At 41.9% G+C, this 24820-nt stretch overlaps 1 protein-coding gene and 1 long non-coding RNA gene across 4 annotated transcripts; one reads left to right on the top strand and one right to left on the bottom strand.

Annotated features, from left to right (window-relative positions):
- Positions 1-7541: 7541 nt before the first annotated feature.
- LOC145457231 (WD repeat and SOCS box-containing protein 1-like) lies at positions 7542-18025 on the top strand. 2 transcript variants are annotated; one of them, XM_080335429.1, is made up of 11 exons: positions 7542-7638; positions 7706-7883; positions 10894-11045; positions 11810-11919; positions 12138-12260; positions 12613-12794; positions 12864-12980; positions 15125-15232; positions 15311-15371; positions 15427-15502; positions 17593-17760. In XM_080335429.1, exons 1-11 carry the CDS (start codon positions 7575-7577, stop codon positions 17610-17612), a joined length of 1191 nt encoding a protein of 396 aa, XP_080191555.1. In that variant the 5' UTR covers positions 7542-7574; the 3' UTR covers positions 17613-17760. The 2 variants fall into 2 exon arrangements, with proteins under 2 accessions (XP_080191555.1, XP_080191546.1); XM_080335420.1 differs by lacking the exons at positions 15311-15371; positions 15427-15502 and having other exon boundaries at positions 17593-18025.
- A 3710-nt stretch (positions 18026-21735) lies between these two features.
- Positions 21736-23867, bottom strand: LOC145434306 (uncharacterized). 2 transcript variants are annotated; one of them, XR_013913325.1, is made up of 5 exons: positions 23192-23867; positions 22254-22367; positions 22055-22178; positions 21920-21983; positions 21736-21866 (listed from the first exon to the last, which is right to left on the bottom strand). It is a non-coding gene; the product is annotated as an uncharacterized LOC145434306 (long non-coding RNA). The 2 variants fall into 2 exon arrangements; XR_013913324.1 differs by having other exon boundaries at positions 22254-23866.
- Positions 23868-24820: the final 953 nt, after the last annotated feature.

The raw sequence follows: 24820 nt of genomic DNA, 5'->3' as shown, positions 1-24820 counted from the left end.
AACAAAACTATGTTAAAAAAATCCTCCTAAAGTGCATCATGGACTTGTCCAGTACATCCTCCAGGATCTCCACACTTTCATAAGTCTGTAAAACTATTAAATCAACCAATTTTTGATATCAATGGTCTTGACGAATTTATCCGAGGATACTGTTTACTGTTTGTTTTGATGCTTCCTTTCCATGGAGAATGAAAATCTGAATAGAATACCAGTGAACTTACTTGACGGATATTTTAGGCGGTATTTCTTTCTCTCCGTTATCTGGAAAAATTTGCCAGCACGACATGTAAAAACCACTTCAGGTGGATGTATAATATTTGAAATGTACTCAAGTAGTTACTGCTGCAATCCCTCTTTATGCCTCTTTATGGCATTTTGAATCATACACATAATGGCTATATCCAAACTAAAATCTTACGTTACAAAATTGAGAGTGCAAAAAGTAAGTACTTTTGCCTCACCTTTACTGTGAGTTAACAGGTAGTGAAAAAAAATAACCAACGCTAGTACATGCAAGTGGGTAAAATCTGCTAGAGTAAGCCTATATCGGCTACTTAGAAAATGTAGAATCAGGGCCTACTTTGTTACTGACCACCTCAGGAATTATTACGCATCTCGAGAGCCTAAATTCATGAATACCATATTTATGTCATAAGTGAATATCAAACCATCTACTATTTTGACAATATTTTGCAAATGATAAATCCTTACCGGACTCATGTCGATTGACACCAGAAGCAGAAGTAATAGACTCTTCCTCTTACACGCACCAACTCATCGAAAACCTTTAGCAAAACCATTGCAGCACCTCATTGTGGAAAGCCAGACAACGAAGAAGCTTGGTGGCAAATGTTAGAACAATATTGGTAAAACTGGTTCAATCACGCCAACTCCACAATATCTGGAATTAACCTCTTTTATGAATGATGAAATAGAATCTAGATTAAGCTGCTCGAATGGTGGTACTGATTTTATGAAGCAGTTGGCTGACTCACATGCAGTCCTCAGTATGGAGATCGCTCTATCATCATCCATGTTGCTGTCGGGAGTTGGATGATCATGGGTGTTGGCGTGTTTTAAGCTCCTTTATTGTGGAACATTCTGTACACGAAGCTCCTCTCCAGTTATCCAAGACTCTGCAGAAATATATAATTTCTTCCGTCACTCCCTCCCAATCCTCCCATATCATTTCTTCATCCATACCAATCAGTCCACCAGACTATAGACATATACAAGTATCAAAATGACAGCGCAGTACTCACCTACGGGCTACTTACCGCACACAGTTTTGATTCGCAACAGAACATCGGTCCCTAAGCACTAGACCATGACCTATCTAAAGCGTCATAATGCATCCAATCGAAGAGAACAATGGGTCGTCACTCCATCCTACATCCTCTATAATGCCACTCCTGGGTTTTTCCACCCAGATCTGGGTTTTTCGAGCATCACCTGGGTTTCTGGGTTTTTGTGCTTGAAATCTTGGTTTTTTTCAACATCAGGTTTGTCAGGTCAATTTCACGGCGCAAAATTGATTATTAGCTTAGTAAGATCTTATGATGTCGACGGATTCTACTGCGATTGAAACGGCAGAGTCTAAAGATACCCATTTATTATTAAAATGAGAGGTCTTGGCGTGATGAGAGAGCTTAATTGAATACTGACTACTAGGTCGCAGAAAGTCATTTTCACAAGGCAACTCTGGAGCATTTGTTTTGCAACTCAAAACGATTTAGGACTTGAATGCTAGCGCTGCAACAAATTCGTTGTGTGTCAGTAAATAGTATGTAACTGCTGTAAAGTATGCAATTAATGCACATGGAAAGGCCAAATGTTGATCTAACTAATCTACCATGTTGACATCAGAGTATATTCACTTTCAACAGGGACACTCAAAGAGAGAGTTTGCATGGGCACCCGGGCAAGTTATTCAGAGTGAGAGGGGTTTGTCAAATTCAAATGTACCCTTAATTTCATGATCTGGCAGTTTCTTTTTCGACTAAACATCCCAGATAAAAGTGCTTGTCCCAGGTTTAATGAATCGAAAGCTATTTTTAATATATCTGGTCAGCTCACCGTCACTGGAACTACCCTAAAATCATCCTCATCATAGATGGGGGTTAGCATTGTGACAAACATTACGAATATATAATAAACCACGTATTGACCTACCCCCCTTACCGAATGCCCGTAGCAATGTGTCGAGAGGAAAGCATCATATTTCGATGGATTTGCTCATTTAACAGCAAAATGTATAGTATGACAATGCACAGTTGGGATTTCAATATCAAGGGCTAAAACTTCTTCTGTGTCCGTATAACTGTCATTGATGACTCTCAGTCACTGTTTTACAGCTATATCATATAAATTTGAGTGAAATACAGGATCTGGGTTTTTCTGGGTTTTTTCAACGTCCGAATCTTGGTTTTTCCAAAATATCTCAGTGGCATCTCTGCTGCTCAGTAGTCAGTACTCTACTCATGCTCACTAGTCACTAGTCGTTGATGGTAACGGCTCATGGCTGTGGAGTGGAATGATGGTTGATGCACATGTGAAACATCAATGAAAAAGGTGGTACGATAGAAGAGGTACCATTCAGTTTAGTTTACTAAACATTTTCCATCAATTCATAACATCACCGTATATATAGGAAAGAGCCGGAACAGCGTTTCTGTACTATTTTCATCCGCACTGACGCACAGTGTACAATGCTATGTTATGTACAGATAGGAGGATGTCAATACGACCCAAGTACGGCATATTATTCTAGGTATTCGTATAGCTGTGGGGCTGTGGTCACGAAAATATAATATAGTGTAGAGACGCTTGAAAAATCTCCAGTCTACAGACAGACAGCCATTTGATTTATCTAGATGCATTACATTTTAATTAACTCCTCTGTCTACACAGCCATTTATCTATATGCAGTACATTGTAATTGGGTCTGTATTAGCTAGACAGTGTACTTTCATAGTTATGATTTAGATCTCGCATCTCGTTGTAAGAGGTTGAGCGTTTCGGGTGTAATATGTTATTAGGGGTAAAGCGCTTAGGTTATTTCTCTGTTTGCTGTATAATTCTAACCTATAGATCAGTGTTGTTAACCTTTTTGACCTCGCGGACCTGTAACACTTGAAACCAAATGTTATGGACCGGTGAACCTTCAGAAATGAGAAATCAAAATTAACCCTAGATTTTATTACAACAAATGCCGTATACGCAACTCCCAGTCCCATGTAACATTGAAAACTTCATTTCATGCTATCTTTTTGATATTAGATATTTACACGGGTTACTATTGAAACTACTGCGAGACGAAGTTCATGAAGTCTTGTTATAGAACACTAACTCGTCTGTGATTTTTCGGTATCGTTTGAAAGAAATGCAACTTTTGCCGTTTTCTATAGCCTCTATTATACTGCCAAGTGTCTCTTACTTGGACTGTTGGAATTTAACGAAGTTTGTTCAAAGTCTATGTAGCTTTCAAGCTTTGGAGGCTAGCCTACTTTTAAACAGTTTCGCGCGACACTTGGATCATTGTGACATATGCGCGAAGTAGAACATGAATTCTATATTAATACAACATACAAAAAAACATTGAAACGTCCGAATAAAATTAAAATTTGATGTCTTCTATAACTATTGGACAAGAGTCCAACTTCTTGCATCGTGGAATTAGATACAAAGTTCTAATATATTCGGCGGACCGGCAGGAAACTTGCCACGGACCAGAGATTGAGAATCACTGCTATAGATTGAGATTACTTGGCGACACTAAGAGGGAAGTAGGCCTACGGTTGGAATCATGGTACATTTTTGCAATAAATTGTGTGAGGCCAGTTGACTCCCCCTTCCTCTTGCGCCAATCTTGCCTGTTTCAATTCGTTTTAATTCATCTATTTCATGTAAACCAGGAATGAGTTGCCTGTTATTTGTATAGGTAGATATTTGACAAACATTTATAAACTGAATGAATATTAAAATTTGAATGGTAGGCTAAATGACCAGCGAGTTGCAATCTGCTCAAAACCTCTCAGAGTCTCAGCCCACACACGTTAGACCAAAAATTCAGAAGTCTTTTCAATTAAGCAAGCCTACAATATATTTCAACATATGTTCAGACTTCATCATATATTTCGAGGACAGTTGGTTCGATTATGCTCACAATAATGACAGTTTTGTTCAAAATAAGAATAGTCACATGTTCACAATAAATACAGTCATGTTCACAATAAGATCAGTCGATATATTCACAATGACGTCAGTCGTAGCGCCAACATATCCCCCAGACACGATGTCCGAGTGGCAACATAGTCCGAACACACCCCAGACATGATGTCCGAACACCCCCCAGACACGATGTCCGGACTGTGTTGCCAATCGGAAATCGTGTTTGGACATCATATCATGTCTGGGGTTTGTTCGGACTGTGTTGACACTCGGACATCGTGTCTGGGGGTGTTCGGACATCATGTCTGGGGTGTGTTCGGACTGCGTTGGCACTCGGACATCGTGTCTGGGGGTGTTCGGACATCGTGTCTGGGGTGTGTTTGGACTGCTTTGGCACTCGGACATCGTGTCTGGGGGATATGTTGGTGCTGCGACTGATGTTATTGTGAATATAACGACTGTTCTAATGAAATCGCCACAAAATGGTGATGAGCGATTGGCTTTAAAATTGCATGCACATAAGACCGAGCGATAGAAATCACAGATTTTGATTTTCACAAAGTCGAGAGTATAAATTTATGTTCAAATATCATGCGGTTGAGTAGGAATATGAATCGGTCGTCGGAAGTGTATCGGGTGGAAATATCTTAGCTGAGATGTCATGGGCCAAACTGTCTGCGAAACGTTTGGACAGCGTTGTCTCTGTCCCGATTCTGCTTGCCACACCATCAATTATCATCGCTGTAGAAACAAATTACCACCTCATATGAATTACTGATTTGTAAAGATGATTGATTCATAAAGTTGTAAGCTGATAGATGTGTTTTCTTCAATATATCAGTCTGTTTGAGGACTGAAGCTGATGAACAGTTTTCTAATTTTATTCAGGTATAATTGTTCTATCAATACATTTGTATACAATATTGAAACCACATGAACTACCTTTCTCTTTCTGTCTGTTAACACAAATAAAAAGGAAAGGACTACATAACAAAGATATTTCAAAAATTTGATCACAAAAATGATGAAAGCCTATTTTCTCAAGATATTTGATGTGACTATAGAGCTAATTTGGACCGACTGCAGCAACACAGTGATTTTTTCAAGCCTGGGTTGGCAATGTGTGCCGCACAATTCAGATGTAGCTTTATTGATAGAGAGAACATCCAACCAAATACATAACAAATAGACAGCCACAATGATGATACAGAGGAAAAACGCAGACACAGTAATCGGTATCAGATAGGAATAATAGACATGACCAGGAGTCCGCATGAAAGTAGTCTACACAGTCTCTGCATGATTTGGTTGAGGACTGCATCTGGCTCACAGATATAGCCTACCGTGATCTCATTTCTGAATGTCATAAAGCAATAAATAAGTCTTCCAAGTAAAGCATTATATACCTGACAGTGTTTAGGAAAACATTACAGAATGTCAAATATTCTATGCGCTTTATACACATCCATCCATACTGCTCATGTTCATAGCTGAAGGCCTCTTCTTGGATAATATATGGAATGTCAAATATTATATGTGTTTATCCATCCATTTTGTACTGCTCAGGTTTATTTGTGTCGTTTAGGTTGCGACATCAAACTCCATTACTAGTAGACAGTTTACTGAGTCCAGTGTATTTTCAAGCCAAGGCAGTCTACGGTTGCCAGTGCCACCCATGTCCCGATGGCCATGCGATCTATTGCGTTTACCGGCTATCACTTTCGCTTAATTGTTTCTACAGGTCGATTAAATATGAATGTGATATATGATATTAATTTAATTTGGAAGTGATGTAGATAAACAACTAAGCAAGGTCTGAAATTGGATATTCGATCATCATAACATCGCATATGTAGTGTCTTTTACTACCATGTTATCAAGATCACGATCGAACAAGAACACTAGACCGTGGTGGATGCTACGTTAAGAAACCTTAGCTGGACGTTTCGACATCCTCCTATCTGTTCATTACATTGTATTGTGTCTTGCGTACAACATCTACATTGTGTGTCTTGAGCGGAGGAAATATATAATTCAATAAATATAATACGAAGTATCGATCCACTGCTAGAAATAGGGTTCTGTTGAAGGCTCAACAGGGTATGTTCCTTGCGATGTCATTATTACTGGTATTTAACGAGTAGATGTTTCTGTCTGCTTTATGTTTAGATTGGATGTGGATATACATTAAATAGCCTATATAAGACTCCGTTGTGGTGGACCATAGATGGTGCGGTGAAGCACTATTCCTATGCCTACAGCCGCTACACGTGATTCTGAAGAGTTCATTGTCTTGGTTCCAAATCCCGCACTGTCAGTGAATAGATAAAACCTATACCATTTGCAATTTAACAGCCATGAGAATATGAGACGACTTTCTATATGACTTAGAATAATGCGACATTATATTTGCCATAATTACGCAGTGTTTTGTGATATTCCTGTTCAGTGTTCACTAGGGCTGTTCAAAAATAACTTTTTTTCCCCGATTCAAGCCGGTCACCTCTTAAATCGTCAGGTTGCAGTAGAAAACCTTGCTCACCAAATTTCACTCGATTCCAACCAGTAAAGGTCTCCGCAGATCCAATTAAAATTTTTAATTTATTATGGAAAATTAAAAAAAAAAATTTCCAAATTTTTCTGCCAACCCCATGAAATTGTTGAGCTGTCTTCCAAGACGTTGCAAAACAAATTTGAGTCAATTCCGACCAGTAGAAGCGGAGTTATGTGAGTTTTTCGATGATATTCCCCGGATTATCCTTGATCGGTGGATAATCCGCGATTTGTCAACGAAAAACTCACATAACTCCGCTTCTACTGGTCGGAATTGACTCAAATTTGTTTTGCAACGTCTTCGAAGACAGCTCAACAATTTCATAGGGTTGGCAGAAAAATTTGGAATTTTTTTTTTTTAATTTTCCATAATAAATTAAAAATTTTAATTGGATCTGCGGAGGCCATTACTGGTTGGAATCGAGTGAAATTTGGTGAGCAAGGTTTTCTACTGCAACCTGACGATTTAAGAGGTGACCGGCTTGAATCGGGGAAAAAAAGTAATTTTTGAACAGCCCTAGTGTTCACACATGCGTCACTCATGGTCAGTGCGCTGTTTCAATAATTACTGTTGATAACAAAATAAGTCGAAGTTATCGTAATAGGACGAGATACAACAAATCGACTCAGTAGCAAAGAGACTATGTTGATTTTTACGACCTTGACGACTGATGTTATTTCGATGACGTAGCTCATGAGTGTGAGTTATTGCGAACACGCCTTTATCGTAATAGCCAATGACTTGTTAGTATGTGGCTAGTACAGACACCGCCCAAAATTACTGTTCGACCGATTACACGCTGATCTTTTGATGTTGCAGATATATAAGTTTAACATTGATCAACCCATTAATGACAAAGAAATCTTCAAACGTCACGCCAAGGACCAGATTCTTTGCAGAGGATCATGCTCTCGGTTGGTCTTGCGAATTTTTCGTACGTTAGTCTCTGCCTAAAGTACATTGCCCGTGATTGTGTTGCAGAAGGCTTTCAAGAGCAGAGATTCCGATTGCACAATGGACGAACCGGTAGTCGCAACTCCTTGGAAAGCTATTGCAACGCGTTTTCGCCTGACAGTTCCTTGCTGGCGTGGTCACGCGGTAACGGCTTCGTGGACGTAGTCCGACTGCGAACCGTTTCTGATGATCCCGAATGTCAAAAGTATGTGACAGTTAAATTACCAGTGAATTCGGCACTTCGCGGCCCCTAATGGCAATCCTAACATTCCTAACCTAACGCTTAACGACACTAATACATTAATACATACGTACCGAGTGCCGAATTCACCAAGTGCCAAATTCGGGAAGTGCCATATATCACAATTTACACTCGGATTCAGGCTACATCGTTGGCTCTCACATAGTTTCGCCCCCTAAATGCTGCATTCATAGCGTGAGAAGTGCTGTAATGTTGCGCCTTGTTGCGGCCAGTGCCGTCTACCGAGCTGGGAAATGCGCCCTTTACCACCTTTGAGTTGGAAACGCCTGTTTCAGACCGAGAGGCACGATGATTTATCTGACGATATCTTGACTAATATCGATGTGAACATGATTTCATCCCAAGAGTCATTGGTGTGTTTCCACCCTTCGCCCTTGTGCCGCAACTGGAACGGTTGCGATGCTGTTGGTAAACGGTAGCTTAACTACTTTGACATGTCATACAGGTCCAATCATTTAACTGGTGATCTTCAAAATAAGTGATGATGAAATGATATAAACGTGGTGTTTCATATTAGTTAATATTGAAACAGAATTAGTTAGTCACAACGGTTGCGTACATTCTTGGCGTATTTGTTATACTCAACGAAGACCATTGGCTTCTTGTGTCCTCATAACATATCAGGCGAGTGGTATGGGCTAATCAATATAATTGTCCGATATTGAAAGTGCAGATTCAGTACATTTGTACTCACATGTAAGCACAGTGCGAGGCTAAATATTATAATGAATTTGCATTGTGCAGCACCCCGAGCATAATTTACAATCTCGAATAGTTCAAGGTAAGGTCAAGATTACAGTTGAATGTACATTTTGTGCAATTGTGCATTATACAGTTTACCAATCCATACACTATTTAGGTCCTACTAATTACTTCGGTCGTTGGCAGAATCGTGCGTTAACTTCATAGATTTCATGCCTCTAACGATATACTATCCAGTATTCATATACAAAAGATGGCTATATGTATGAACAAAATCAGCCATAACAGCATCGATGTCATATATGGTGTCACCTTGTAAATATTCATTCACTGCAAATGCTCTACCCATTATAATCTTACTGTTTAGGATATGACTTGCGACGTCGGATATCAAAAATGGCCGAAATGCAATATGTATTGATGTTTTGGTTGACATAATATCTTGAACCACTGTCGGAACTGCGCGATAGTAATTGCTAGATTTTCACTAAATCGAGAATCTCTATCTAGACAAGTGGACATGCAAACTTGAGGACCTATTGCGCGATAACCGCAATGAATCAATATCAATGCGACCAGTTTATTACATTAATGGGGCTTACAAATCGCCTAGACGCATAGCTACAGGTATCATGCTACCAAATGTTGATTTGAACCAATATTGTACTATTAGCGGATTTTTTTGATGGATTGCATGGATGTTTGTTGTAACAATACTAATAATTCCCCGATGTTTGGACCGAAACAGATATAGTGTCTAATCGCGTCAAGTGTTATCGAAAGTGATCAGGATCGCTTGTCGGTTCTCATTTGAAATCGCACTTACATGCGCCCATGGCCATGTGCGCCCGAAAGCTTGCACATAACCTGTGCTGTAATTTGCGTTGCTTCGATTGTATTACAGACTCTGACCTAACTTGCACGATGCCCGTCTTCGTTGCCAATACTCCGCTTGAGATCTGTTTGCATTGAAAGTAAAATTGAAATTGTCTGTTAATTTTCGTCTACCACACCTCCAAACGGTTTGTAGTCGTAATAACTGTCATTTTGCAAATCTGCACGTAGTATTACGCATCGTCACAAACCATTATGCGGGATTATGTTTTTCAGGCATTTTCATTCGATATTTGAGACACGGATGTTTATGTAGTTACCCGCTTACTTCGACAGCGTTATATTGCCCTTTGGAAGGTGTTTTAGCCGTAATTTATTCATGACAGGAATGTCGAGCTGTTGTTTTTTTGTGAGACCTATTGCTCAAAATCAACTGAGCAACCTTGCATTATGAGGTTCCGGTCGGTTGTTCGACCGCAGGAATGGTGCATCGATGGTTTCCGGCGGTAATGCTAGTAAATGGGTGCGGTATTTGGTAATTTATCGAGGAATCCAACCGTTAAACTGTGACCCATGTCGGTAATCTTGGTTGTTGTAGCAATTACTCGCACAGAGGGCCTATCTTTATGAAATTGTAACCGTGCAATTTTATTTCAATTGTATACTAATCTGCGGTGTCATTAATTCGTTTTCAAGTACTTCGTAGGCGTCGCGCTTGATAACTTTGAAGGTGTGCCAGTAATCCAATCGCACCCCCCCCCCCACCATTGCCATCCGAATAACCACGCTTACGGTCGGTTAATTTTTTTGCCATGTCCGTCAAGTTGCATCTTCAGCTAAGTGGCCTATCATCATAGCGCAGAATTACCAATCGAAAATACGACCGGCTGCAAGCATGCGTGCATAGGCGATGCTCGTAGCTCAAAATAAATTACAAGGTACGAAAATATTACTTGATATATAGTAACGTACCAAATACAAATGACGTCACAAATTCAGTACACAGGCTACAGGCGGCGAATGGCTTATGAAAACCGATTCTTGTTTTGTACGCAATGCGATGGTGTCTGGTATGCTCCGTTTTGCCCACTCCTCATAAGCAGAGCAGAGAGGCAAGTGGTAAAACGTCCTAAGTCGGTGGTTCTTGACCTGGATTCGAACGATCTCCGATGGTTTACTGAGCCAGCCAGTCTCAGGGGTTCACCGGAGGTCAACAAACATCCGACTCGTGCAGCAGAATTCACGCTAATTTGCGGTGGATATTCATTATAGTCTGAAATTCGCACAAAAGTTACATTCAGATCAGATTTGGTTCTATTCGTAACTGCACAAATTCCTATTCTGTGCAGTATCTCCAAATCTATAAACTGCCTGTCGTGTGAGACCACTACCACCAATCTGCCTTCGTTGTGTTCAGGTTTCACTGCAACACGATCGATTGTTCGCAAAGTGTAATGGCGATGGTGTTCAGTCCGGTATCCACCAAGATCGACTCTGACAAATCCAAGGTGTTTTTATTGGCGACCGGCCTGGCTTGCGGCAAGATCAAGTTATGGAATCCAGATTCTGGTAAGGATATAAAATTTTCAAGTAACGAGAGTATGGCTCTCGCGTATATTTCAAGTTCGTGATTTTGATTTTGTGATCCCAAAAGACCTCGCACATTTCGTAATTTCAGCGTTGGGCATCACGGCCTGAATCGGGCTCCGAGAAGAAATAGTTATGATATGCGTTGACGCGGTTACATTTCAATATTCATATGCCTCACGTGTATATTACCACCATATAGCCCTGACTGCATTGTTTCGATTTTGTTGGTCCGTAGCTAACCGACCGTACTTCATTCCTGCTCTTCATTATGGAATAATTTTGGCAAAAACTAACGTGCGTTCTCTAGTGACTATTCCGTCACCTATCTCTAGTGATTGTGACGTCACACGGCTTCTTATAGCCACATAATATAAACGTGCAGAGCCCATGGCTCCAGGCTATAATTGATTTCGAGCCGAAATGAACAGCCCGTGATGTTGTGATAGTATCGCAGTGATATGTTCAATTTTTGTTGGCGAGAGTGCCTGCAACCTGCCTTACAAGCGGATTATACGACTGCTATCGCAAGAAGCGTATATTTTCACTGCGCAATGATATACAAATGCTTTGAAGATATTTTTACAATCGAAAAGCTTGCGTATCATGATTGGTGAAGTCAGTGCGTGGTAATTTGTAGGCTAGCGTATTCTCGGTCTTCGGTCAATGATGAACAAATGAAACATGTCAGATCTAGAGATCGCATCGCTGTTACCGTTTGTACTATTCCATCCTCTCGCTCGCAGGTGAGCTGATCTACAATTTGATGGACCACAGAGTGTGCATTACGAGCCTGTCTTTCATGAATGACAAAGAACTACTTTTGATATCCAGCTCGAAGGATCGCACCATGAAGGTAAAATATTTTGCTTCGTTGTCGGCACGTCTCTAATAGAAGTGTTCATTGTTCAGTAAAGACGTGTTCTACCTACGATCCCTCGTCGAAATCCACATTTTGAAACTACTTACTTGGGTAATTTTAACCCATTCTCCATTTCTACTTCCCCTTGGAGTAGCTTTGAAGTACTTTGATCAACTCCGGTCTCCATACGTTAACCCTTTTCGTTTGGCAAGGTCTGGGACCTGAACGACGACGGGAATATGACGCTGACGCTGAACAAGCATCCGCTGCCGATTTTAGAATGTTCTTGCAGCCCGACCGCGCCGCTCATTTGCTCGGTTGGAAAAGGAAGGACGGTGAGTCCCGTTGGTCCGATATGATATTGTAGCAGCCTCTGTCAGGATCGGCAGAGCGAATGTAAACATTTGGTTTCAAGGGTGCCGCGGTGGGAAGAAAGAATCGAAGCTATATATAATTTTCTTAGTTAAAAGAGGCGCATAATTTCGATGCTCGATTCTGATTCGAGAAATCGAATGCGAGTCATTGCTCCCATCCCAAATCATTATCAATGTCGACCGGAACTCATTTCGGAATGAGTAGCGACGTCACTCGTCCTTTCCGGGATCAATTTCAGTCACCGCCAAACGTGTTGACGACAGCGCCTATTGGCGATATTTTTCGCGGAAATTCAACGCCGCTCCGTCGCAGGTTTTACTGTGGAGGCTGGAGCACAAACGCAGCGCCTCTTATTGCAAGCCACTGCGAGGACACAAAAATGACGTAACGTCTTGCGCCTGGTCGCCCGACGGCGCTCTGCTGGCCACCGCCTCTAACGACACGACGGCTATATTATGGGATCCCGGGACCACGCAACAGTTGTTAATTCTAGGGTATGTGACGCAGCTTGACGGAGTCTTTTAGTGCACGCACGCATTCACTCAATTTCATTGGTGTTTTAGTCACGTGAACCCCCTTCCCGAGCCGATTTTCGCGGGCGGTGCTAACGGTTCGTGGCTGACGTGTGTGCGATTCTCCCCAGACGGAAGTCAACTGGCCACGCTTTGCGAAGATAACAGGTTTGATACTTCTCTGCTGACGTTTGTGTGATGTTTTGCTGGACGAATGAGCGAGTTTTCAGGCAAATCTGCCATTACTTCGAATGCAGCATGACATGAACCTAGCCGTAACAAAATTTAACACCAGAATGCAACGTTCAGTGTTTAACCCCGTTATGGAATAGTATCTCTAGTAATTACTATTTCCATGTGGCTATAAAAAGATCAGTCATTTCCGGATATAGAGTTGAATCTGGGCGTACTGCGAATCTCTAATCCGGAACAAGATTTGGATTAGTAATTATTATTAATTCCGCTCATCTCTGAAACCTAGTAATTGAGCTTCTTCGGGTGTTAAAGCACGCTTCGCGTACGCACGGGCACCACTTATATAGCGTTGGCTTCCGGGGTATACGCTTCGAATAGGACAGCAACTTCTGGAAAGAAGTTGAATCGTCTTTGTAATGCACGCTATTGTGGTTGTTGTTTTAGTATTCTTGGTGTTTAGTATTCATTTACACCAAGCCGATATTGTTTTCAGTACGACTCCTGATCTGCCAACTTCTAGCACGATACACTTTCGATCTAGGCTTTGAGACCCGCTAACGCGGATCGGGTGGCAAGAAGAAGCCTAGATAAACCCCCAAACCTTGGTAGGAATTCTGTAGGCGACCTCGGTCGTGCCTAAACGCACAACCCAGTGGCGAAGAGCCTGGTTAAGCCTCCAGTACTAATACTCGAGAGTGACGAAACAACATCCTATCTGGCGAGACGCAGAACAACTAATGGTGGCACAAATAGGTTCAAGCTCAAGAGTAGCATTTATCTTGATGCGATACAGGGTCGGTATCGCCTGTTTTCGGGTTGATTTCACTCACGAAAATGACGCGGATTTACTGAAACTGCAGCTGCGGTAGCCTAAAAATGCAGTTAGACAACAGTCACTTAAGCTTTGTCAAACAGGGGACTGCGAAATCCATTCGTATCATGTCCTTCGAAGTAGGTTTCGCTCAACGTAGAACGGACGAAACGATATGTCTTCCCGATTTGGCGGCACGTAGCAGTAATTTTGTCACCTGTCAGTAACCATTGTCAATACAATGGGGATCATTGTCTTCCTGGCGCCGTCGAGACGTGTATCTCTGATCAATCATTACTCAATGTAGTTGCTTTCATTCTTCATATCCCTTGGTGACTTGTGCCAGCGGCGATATAGAACATAGATGTAAGGAGTTCGGATATTAAACAGACAGGAATCCTGATTCGAATTCGCGCGTCATATATGATAAAGTAAAATAACGTGACTATAGGTCCCAGTCATTCCGGCCTAGAACAATTCATAAATAACCGGACCGCAACATTTTTTATTCACCGATAGATTTGATGCTAAAAAGACCTCGGATGAAATTAGGATTTTAGTGAGATACAAATAACCACAGTTACAAAAGTATGCAATGACCGTTCTGTTGTCATTTGGAGCTGTATAGGCAACTAGCATGTAATAGCGTTTTGGAATCGATATCGTAATTTCCATGGTATTTTCCACGAAATTTCATGTCAACAAGTCGTTTGGATCGAGTCGAGTGTAGTGCGAGTACGGGTACGAGTACGAGTAGGCGAAACGAGAGAGTAGCTCAATAGCAAAAGAGCCAGACAGCATTGTTGCATCCCTATGCCGATCTCCATAACAATGAAAAATTCGAGGCTGATTGTGGGAGTTCCAGGGCCGCGAGTGGAATAAAATTTATATTTTCGTACTCATTGCAGAGTCAGCTTTCGATTGATACCCGTTTTACCAAATTTAATGCTCGGCAAGCCGGTCAAAAAGGACCGTCAAATTGCCTGTAGCCAAATGGAAATCGTGACGTGAATCAATTTCACTGAGGCGTGAGATTTGCTTGTGTCGACACCATATAGGACACTATGATGACATATTCACGAACATGCGCATGCACAACCTTCTGCGGTGCTGAAAGAAAGTATAAAGCCATGCTTCTCGTTGTTAATTTCGGTGCTATTCGCCCTACTCGAATCTGTGTACCCACCCAGCCTTAGTCGTGAGAACTCAGAACGATTTATTTGAAGTCGCGCCAAAACGCAGCCTTTCTGAGAAAGTCCAAGCCCCAAGAGCACACTCAATGAAATGCCAATCTCGTTCTGTCCAGGTTACGCGTCTGGAACCTTTGGTTCAACAAAGCTTCGCGGTCGACCGAGGTCAACAAACCCGGCGCGTCGTGTACGTTTTCGCCCGACGGATCCACGATCGCTGTGGGGTGAGATTTTCCTTCTTTTATGAACTCGGTGACGCACCGTCACTGCCGTGTCGAATCTCTTTTTCTGGTGCTTAAAAGCGACACTTTACGGACTGCGGGACGAGCGTTCGGAAATGCGGCGCCTCGCTGTTGTTGGGCGGTATCAGTGTATGCGTAGCAGTAGTGCTTTTTCGTTGACACCGCTTTCATTGCAGCATCATACACGGGGAACAGATCGCTGGACGATGACAAGAGAATGTATTCGTATGCAACCCACTGTGATTACGCGAAGTATTGTTTCATTTTTGCCGTTTCGAGATAGTTTTCGGCGGTCGTATGCGTCAGGGTAGAACGTTGAATGTGCAATATTGAGTCTTTGAAGCAAGATGCCTTACGGAGTTATAGCATTCATTGATGTTACCCAAGTCGCAGCAGATGCAATGTTGTGAATTTGTACACATAGGACAGGCCTCCTCCGAACCTTAATGAAGAATTTAGATCGAGTCAAAGTAGTCAGGTGACTACTAGGGATGGTGTGAACCTCTGAAAGGTTCAGGTTCGTGTGAACGCGAACCTTTTTGAAATGTTCTGTGTGAACACGAACGTGAACCTCATGACGTCACGTGACGTCATATTGCTAATTCCAACCCTATCTTTCAATGAAGTGATAGCCTATATTAGCGTACACGATACCTAGCGACGACTCGGGCCACATCATGCCACAATGCAGAAGTACATGTTGGCGTTTTAAACGTCACTAAATGTTTCAACTGAGGCAATCAAAGGATATAATACTCCTATAAAATCAATATCTTCCGTCGCTTTGCCAACAATTTCGACGAGGACTTACCAGGGAATATAAGCTTACGCCTTAACGGTCTAGGCCAGACCGGACAATGTATTCGGCGTCTGAGTAGCCTATCGCTACATTGATATTGAGCTGAGTGTAAAACTGTTTTCTATACTTGCTACCGATATTACCCCAATAACAAGTTTTACAGCAGTAGACAACACCTCAATCACAAGGATTTGGTTCTCGTGATGCAGTAAAGATATGAAGTCAAGATTGCCCCGTACCCCTGCTAGCTTTTTTGCATCAGAAAACGATATCAATCTCATTGATTGGTTGAATATAAGCATCATTCGCTGACTACGTATTTCGCTCGTGATGTTGTGTGATCGCAGGTCAAACTCACAGCAGAGAGACACTAAATATTCACAAACGGAAAGCTGAATATTTCGAGTAAACATTTGTTACAAAGCAAGTAAAACTTTTGAGATTGTCAAGGTGCATGCTCGTTTATAGTGTTAATTTTTAATGCTGCCAGCGCCATGCATATAGAGTGGCCCGCAGTTGAAATGCAATTAATATGAACCAAAGATGTTATAATGAAGTGAAAATTGCAATATATGAAAAAGGTTCACAGTGCAGAACCTACCAAGGTTCTGTTGTGAACGCGAACCTCTAAATTTCGGAGGTTCACACACAGAACGCGAACGTGAACCTCACGTTCACACCATCCCTAGTGACTACCCAAGTAAAAGTCATGTAAATTTCTACTCCGCTGCAAGTAGAAGTAATAATTTAGCAGACATGTTAAAACTACTGCAGGGAGTAATTTCGAAAAGTAGGTTTGGTCGAGAGGTCGCACACTTTTGACAGTTAATCGGCGGTGACTATTTTGAAATTGCGAGATGCGCCTTGGCGTCTAACTAATGGTGCCGCGAATAGATGCGATCTCGAAACTAGACTATGATATCGTGCTAGCAGGGCCTACATTGTCTGGTTGTGATGATGTCGGTCGTAGAAGAGTTGCATAACCTAGGGTTACCATATTTTGGAATACCAAAGGGAGGACACTTTTTGAAATTCATAAAAGTTGCTTTTCTGAAAGTGAAAACAGCTGATTTATATATATTTACTGGAAGTCTTGGTGTGCGGACTAAGAAAATGAGGTCATCGCTGTGCCTCGGATTCCCGATTTACCCACGATATTTCTGTGGTGTTGACTAAAAAAGGGGGACATTTAGGCGTCCTCGGAGGATATTTTCAATTTCATGCAAAAGAAGAACATATGGTGACCCTTGAGAACCACCCAAAGTTTTATAGCTGTCTAAATTTGAGAAGCAGGCTATTTGGTACATTGAGTCTGAATGCGTGTTTTTGGGCGACTGATCCTCAGCAATAAGCGTTAACAATCGATTTGATAGAGGACAGTGGCGTGAACACTATCGCGTACGTACATAATCGGGATATGATTGACAACACCTTTGTCAAAAGGCTTCGCGCGCGATCTTCCCATCCAATCTAACACTTGTCGCTCCGTTGCCTTGTTTTCGCTTTGCCCATTAACGTTTCTTGATGGTCCTTTCCTTTCCAGACACACAGACGGTTCGCTGAGCCTGCTGGAGGTGGAAGTTTCGGTGATGCCCCTGAAGCATTTGTGCCGTCTGGCAATTCGACGCTTCATGCCGCCCGCTGCTCTCGACGAGGTGCTGCTGCCGCCTGTTATTCGTCGCTACCTGCAATATGTTCCGTCCGAAGTCTAGTTCGTCTGTTTCGACCCCGCGTGCTGTCTTGTCGGGATTGCTGGTCGTTTTTATGCATACGCAACAAACCATGGTTTATTTTCCTGTCTACGCTGAAAACACATTTTCTATAATAACGACTAAAAATGAAAAAAATATCAGAGGTGGGATGGAACTCAGGGAATCGCGTACTTGGGAAATTGTTCGCCGTTCGGTTATGTTTGAGACACACAGGATTTTGGTCAAAGCACTTGTTGGTTTTATTGGAGCGTTATGAGATATCGGTCTCGGATTACACATCTTACTGTGGGTATAAGGGTGAGTAAATGAGTATATTGCAGCGAGCGACGTATCGTACTACTAGGACAGCGAGCGACGTATCGTACTACTAGGACAGGAGTCAAATGAAAACCAATCATGCCGAGTATGAAAAACGTTTTGAACTCAAGCCTACGCGAGTAACCAGGACAGGCTCGAAATGAGTCGTTCTCACTCACACTGGGAGGCTAATGGCAATCAAAGTTTAGACTATTTCAAGAACTATAACAACCAACATGAAAGATCTACAATATATAGGCCTACAACAGGTTAGCAATGTCTCAGTTTGTGTAAGTTATCTAAAGAAGTGTTATAAAATCCGCCGTTTAGTTTTACAAAGTATGTATAGAAATTATGTCGTAATTGTTTAAATACTTTCGAAGAAACTTGTATGAGCTTATGGACGAGATCGTGAAATTATTTACACAAAATATCATTCAAATTATCTACAACCCATAAGATGTTAGAAAATTTGATAGGCTGTCTTTTTCTTTGCATCATGCAGATTCGCGCATGTAAAAATCCCTAAAGTGGCGCGTAACGTCGAACATTGTTAGTAATAACAATCCAGGAGAGCTGATGGGGCAATTAGTTGGAAAACCTCATAAAACCAGCAATTCAGCATGTTTCATGAGTACAATAATTTTTGGAAATAAATTCAACGTCTCACCGAAAAATCTGGTTGAAAGTATATGAGCAACTGACTCGAAATCGCGAAAAAGTTCGATGGTAAATATGGGCTGTGCAATGTGCATTAGCTCGTCCTAGGGTTACCATATTTCTGTGACACAAATTCCGGGACATTCTTTAGCGCCCACTAGAGGATTTAAAAATGAGTTTTGACGTCACACGAGCAAAGCTTTGCTCATAAACCAGAGGTGGTCCAGATCCAGTTCAGCAGTGGGGCTGGGCAAAATTGAGTGCCTGTGCGATTGGATTCTGAATCACATATTATGTATATGCTTCGAGTCGAGTCGAGTAATCGAGTATCACTCATAACGACGTCATGACAGAATATAATATTCCAAATATGTACCTTTTATGCCACGACAAAGAACATAATCCCTATTACATGCATAACATTAAAGATACTGTCGCATTTTTTTCTACCTTACCGATTTCGTTGCACTGATTACAACGTGACAATGTTGTGTGATGATCATGACTTCGTAAATGTGTTATTTCCAGTAACGTTCATGGCTTTGTACAATATGTTTCGCATGCTGCTATAGGTCAATAAAGGTTCCAAGGCCTCCACAGTGGAAAATAGTATCGAAACCACAATTCTGGTTGATAAATTAACTTTCAGTGGTGAGGAGCGTATATTTTCAGTTGGCCTACTCGAAAAATTCGTCTTTCAGTACTCGACTCGAATCATTAAAATTAATACTCGATTCAGATTCGAGTATGTGCCCAGCCGTATTCAGAAGTATGTATGTGGCTGTGTGTTATGTAGCCGGGACCGAAACCACATTTTTCAGTCCCTCCCCACCCAAATAAACTATTATTTTCAGCCCACCATAGGGTAATCGATGCAACTTCTAGGGGATGGGGGGGGGGGTTGCTATATGAATCTGGTTTTGTAAATGCATCTGGTCGTTAGATTTTTTGAATGAATTCTGTCATTAATATTGGTTGTTCCATATATTACTATATAGTTACTATAGTTACTATACTCTTCGTCCACATGATCAGAGTTAGTGGTAGAGCTGGTGGAGGATGATGAGTTCGAAAATACAGCGAGCGTAATTGTACATTGGTAAGTCATGTTCATAAGATTGTTGATCAGCCTTATGCCGATGCGCACGACGGAGCGTTATAAACACCCCACATTCAGTGGTTTCCAACCTTTTATGGTCACGACTCCATCTCCAATTTGAAAATGTTTCGTGGCCCGGATCAAAATTTGACGAGCTGATTACTAAAAGAAGTCAGCACCTTTGCCCAGACTTACTCACGGGCTATTTTGGAAGCTGATTATACGTTCATCATATTCGCAAACCACAGAATAAAGGCAAACGATCGCCAAGTTTGGAACCACTATCATTGAATATTGCATTTAAACGGCCTTAACGATCTCTAGGAAAATACCGTTCTCCTATAATTGCGATTACAATTAGGCTTATTCCAGTAAATGAAGGTTGTTTTTATTTATATTTTATGGCACTTTTCGCGAGGGTGGTGGTCCCCATATTAAAATCAATATATGTGATAGTAAATCGCGCGCATCGCGAAAAAAATATCATGCATCAGCATAGATTTTCCCCAAAATAATGTTTTCACGTTAATTTACGAAAAAATTATGAGCCTACGTCCAGTCTTCAAAATTCCGGACATTTAGCATATTTTAAAAATTCCTCCCGCACACTAGTTCGAACAGTGAAACTCCGGACATGTCCGGGAAATTCCAGACGTATGGCAACCCTATCCTACATACGCAATTACATGCATACATATATTCGGCGCTTTCGATGAACAAAATGAATTCTATATCGGAAAGCCGTCACGAGAGTTTCCATTAACCATACGTATAGTTGATCAGAAGTGCCGAGCTAACTATTTCCATTTTATGCCACGCTGGGTGGCAGTGAAACTCCAAGAGGCCGATTTGCTCTTAGCCATGGAGTGGAGGGAGAATCATGGACCACATGAATATGATTTGTGAACCAGTGTTGGGATCAAGTCACTACCTTCGAGTCGCGAGTCATCTCGAGTCATTGCACATTTTGACTCAAGTCAAGTCAAGTCAATCGATGTTCCAAGGTGACTCGAGTCACGTCAAGTCACTCGTTTTTTTTAAGGTGATTTTTATCAAATTTATCGCTCGGCAAGCCGGTCAAAAATTAAGGTTAAATTGCCTTTAGCCAAATGGAAAGTGTGACGTTGACCAATTTCACTTAGCCGTGATATTTGCTTGTGCCCACAGTCCAAGCCATATAGGACATTATGGACGGACATTGATAACCACGTTAAGTGTCTTGGTACTTTGGTAAACCAATAGGCCTACCAATCGCATGCGCATAAGTTACTTGTGCTCTTTGGACAACGTGTTTTGTTGAAATAATTTTTCATCGCGTATGTAGCAATGTGAATAAATCAGAAATTTGGCTATCCCTTTGAACTATTTGAGCCAAAAGTCATTTCTGCAGACCAGCGGCAGGAATATTGGTTGTCATTTCTGCAGGGTTTTGTAACCAAGTCACGAGGCTCCGCAACAGGGGTTAAACCCGCTTAGACGCCAACCCGCCACACGCCAAACGCCACCCTGCGGCTAAGTCTCTACGTGGCGTCTGGCGTGTGAACGTGTTGAAACGCAGACTGGCGGCTGAATTGCTGCATGGCGTCTGGCGTGTGAACGTGTTGAAATGCAGACTGGCGGCTGAATTGCTACATGGCGTCTGAATGGGTTGAGACGCAGACTGGCGAATGAAGTGCTATATGGCGTCCAACATTTTAGGACGCTGTACTGCAACATGGCGTTCGGCAATTTTGTGACGCCGCGTTAGATATCGGAATCATGAACTGAACCACAATTTTGTATTTCTTTCTAATTAGAGATATAATTCTATTGCCAGGTTTTGCGAAATCAGTAATCCTAATAACTAAAAACAACTGCGTAGCTCCGGTTCCCCCTGACTAGTCTCTGCTGCCCCTCCTTACACTCGCATGGAGATGAATGAGAATTCAAGTAACTATATTCAAATTATTCTGCAGTGCAACGAGCACAATAAAAATGACCAGATGGTAGATCTTGCCCTGGGTAACAGCAATCCTGGTATGTCCGCCGGTCACAGCCGTCACATGCAACCTATAAAATACTTGGATTATCATACTGGACAAATCAACTTTTCAAATCCATACCCAATCCGTGATCATTGCATTTGACTACTTCATTCATTGCAATAATTTGCCAATTCTCCGTCATCTGTACAGAAAATAGTTTGATATTATTATAATTTTGCTTGATTCACATCAATGTGACATGGAGTATCATACCGGTCTCATCAAGTAGAAGTTGGCCATAGTACTTTCGGTAGTCTTCACAAGCTCGTGCAGAATGATCGAACTGTAGATCTACATCAGGAATTGATGCCTCACTTGTACAGTAGAGTTCAGCAGCCTAGTGAGAGTAGGGTACAAATCATTTATTCGATTCGAGCCATACTACATAATTATACATGAAAGTATCAAATACCTTCAAAGCAAGTACTCCACATTTATATCCATCTTTTTGTACATCAGTCCTGTCCAATTCAGTCCTTGGACTTGTCACAAACTTTCTTTTGGAGTACAATGTCATTCTATATACCTGTATAAATATATATTAAAATGTCAAACTCCGAATTGAGAGGGCAAAGGATACCCCTGAATTTAGTATTTCACCCAGACATGCTGCAAATACAATTACAATTAAATGAAGAAGAAGAATTTCAAACTGAGTATTGGATAAATAGATATTTTGGCGTTTGCCATCTGCTGCAGTGGATGTAACGGGGTGCATCTAGCTTGTATATGTCGACGCGTGGCGTCGGATATATCAGCTATGCAGCCGCCACGGGCTGCGTCTAATTTGTGCATGTCGATTGTCACCGTTTCGAGTCTGTATGTATATCGTCTATGCTCTATCGAGATTCCACAGGATGCATCTAATTTGTACATTCCGACGCTTTGCGTCTGGTATATCAACTATTCAGACGCCACGGGTGCATCCAGCTTGTATATGTCGACGCGTGGCATCGGATATATCAGCTATGCAGCCGCCACGGGCTGCGTCTAAATTGTGCATGTCGATTGTCGCCGTTTCGAGTCTGTATGTATATCGTCTATCCTCTATCGAGATTCCACAGGATGCATCTAATTTGTACATTCCGACGCTTTGCGTCTGGTATATCAACTATTCAGACGCCATGGGTGCATCTAACTTGTATATGTCGACGCGTGGCGTCGGATATATCAGCTAGGCAGACGCCACGGGCTGCGTCTAATTTGTACGTACTGACGTCTTGCGTCTGATGTAATCTACGTAACTACGTCGCTAGCCAGCTACGTCATGCGATTATGAATAAAAAGGCTAGTTCTAAGAAGTGCGAAGGACGGTATGCAAGTAGGCTATAAAACAAAATATCGACAAACCTTGTAAATCTGGCCGGACGGTATGTTCTACACGGTTAGCCCAGTGTACTACCTCAATATGATCATGTAGCTTTTGCACAGTTTCAAGACTGATGTCGCATGGACTGCAACTATTTTCTTCAACTGTAACGATTTTAATAAGGTGCGTCAAGTCCTCAGCTAAAGTCATTTCTGCCATTGCTACAAGGAAACACATCCAGCAACCAAACAAATAACTGTAGCAGCATAGTGTCGATCTCGTTTCGCCAGACAGCATTGTTGCGTCACTATGTCAATTTCCATAACAATTAAAAATTCGAGGCTTATTATGGGGGTTCCAGGGCATCGAACGAAACATTATTTATATTTTCGTAATCAGTGCAGCGTCAGCTTTCAATTGATACCCGTTTCATCAAATTGAATGGTCGGCAAGCCAGTCAAAAATCGCCGTCAATTTGCCTTTGACTAAATGTAACTAAAGTATGACGTGGACCGATTTCATTGAGCCGTGAGATTTACTTGTGTCGAGACCACTGAGCTATATAAACACCATATAGGACACTATGGTACCAGACATTATTCCTCCATCGAGGAAGATAATAATGCAGCGATAAATCACTTTGATTCACCAGCACTCCCTTCCATCTCAATGAGTAACTTTGCCTATAAATCATATCCTATACACCAGACGCTATGCAACTGGCTACCTGCACACTGCACAGCGTCTCAAAATTGCCAGACGCCGAACGCCAAGTCGCAGTACGGTGTCCTAAAATGTTGAACGCCAGTCGCCATATAGCACTTCATCCGCCAGTCTGTGTTTCAAGCCGATCACACTCCAGACGCCATGTAGCAATTCAGCCGCCAGTCTGCGTTTCAACCACTGAGCTATATAAACCTAGCAATAGAATTATATCTCTAATTAGAAAGAAATACAAACTTGTGGTTCAGTTCATGATTCCGATATCTAACGCGGCGTCACAAAATTGCCGAACGCCATGTTGTAGTACAGCGTCCTAAAATGTTGGACGCCATATAGCACTTCATCCGCCAGTCTGCGTCTCAACTCGTTCACACGCCAGACGCCATGTAGCAATTCAGCCGCCAGTCTGCGTTTCAACACGTTCAGACGCCAGACGCCATGTAGCAATTCAGCCGCCAGTCTGCGCTTCAACACGTTCACACGCCAGACGCCATGTAGCGATTCAGCCGCCAGTCTGCGTTTCAACTTTCAACACGTTCAGACGCCAGACGCCACGTAGAGACTCAGCCGCAGGGTGGCGTTTGGCGTGTGGCGGGTTGGCGTCTAGCGGGTTTAACCCCGTCTCAGGCTCCGAGTTACAATTCATTCACAGCTTTCTAGTCAAGTCGAGTCATTTGTTTGTCATCGAGTTAAGTCCAAGCTCAGTCGAGTCCGAGTGATTGTACGAAAAATCGAGTAGTCACAGTATTGAGTCAATAATTTTTTCTAGTCATTTTTTAGTCCGCACTTGGTTATCATAATAGACACATCAGAATGAATTGCAAGAATCAATATGTCCATTGTTCATATTCCTGATTTGTTCATTGAAAGGTTTTCGGCTGACTCTCATCACTAGGGAATGTTAGCACACGGTGAATCAAGTTCGAAATGTCGGCAATATTTGGTCT

This window comes from Botryllus schlosseri, chromosome 2 (genome assembly GCF_051294905.1).
Source record: "Botryllus schlosseri isolate E-star chromosome 2, Bs_hap1, whole genome shotgun sequence".
In the NCBI taxonomy this organism is placed as follows: Eukaryota; Metazoa; Chordata; class Ascidiacea; order Stolidobranchia; family Styelidae; genus Botryllus; species Botryllus schlosseri.
Note: the sequence above shows the minus strand (reverse complement) of the source record. Positions and strands in the feature narration are given on the sequence as shown.

Coding starts and splice junctions, on each gene's coding strand:
- LOC145457231 (XM_080335420.1), top strand. CDS start 7,575: ATGACAAAGAAATCTTCAAACGTCACGCCAAGGACCAGATTCTTTGCA. Junction 11,046..11,809: donor GTTATGGAATCCAGATTCTG/GTAAGGATATAA, acceptor TCTCGCTCGCAG/GTGAGCTGATCTACAATTTG. Junction 11,920..12,137: donor CGAAGGATCGCACCATGAAG/GTAAAATATTTT, acceptor TCGTTTGGCAAG/GTCTGGGACCTGAACGACGA.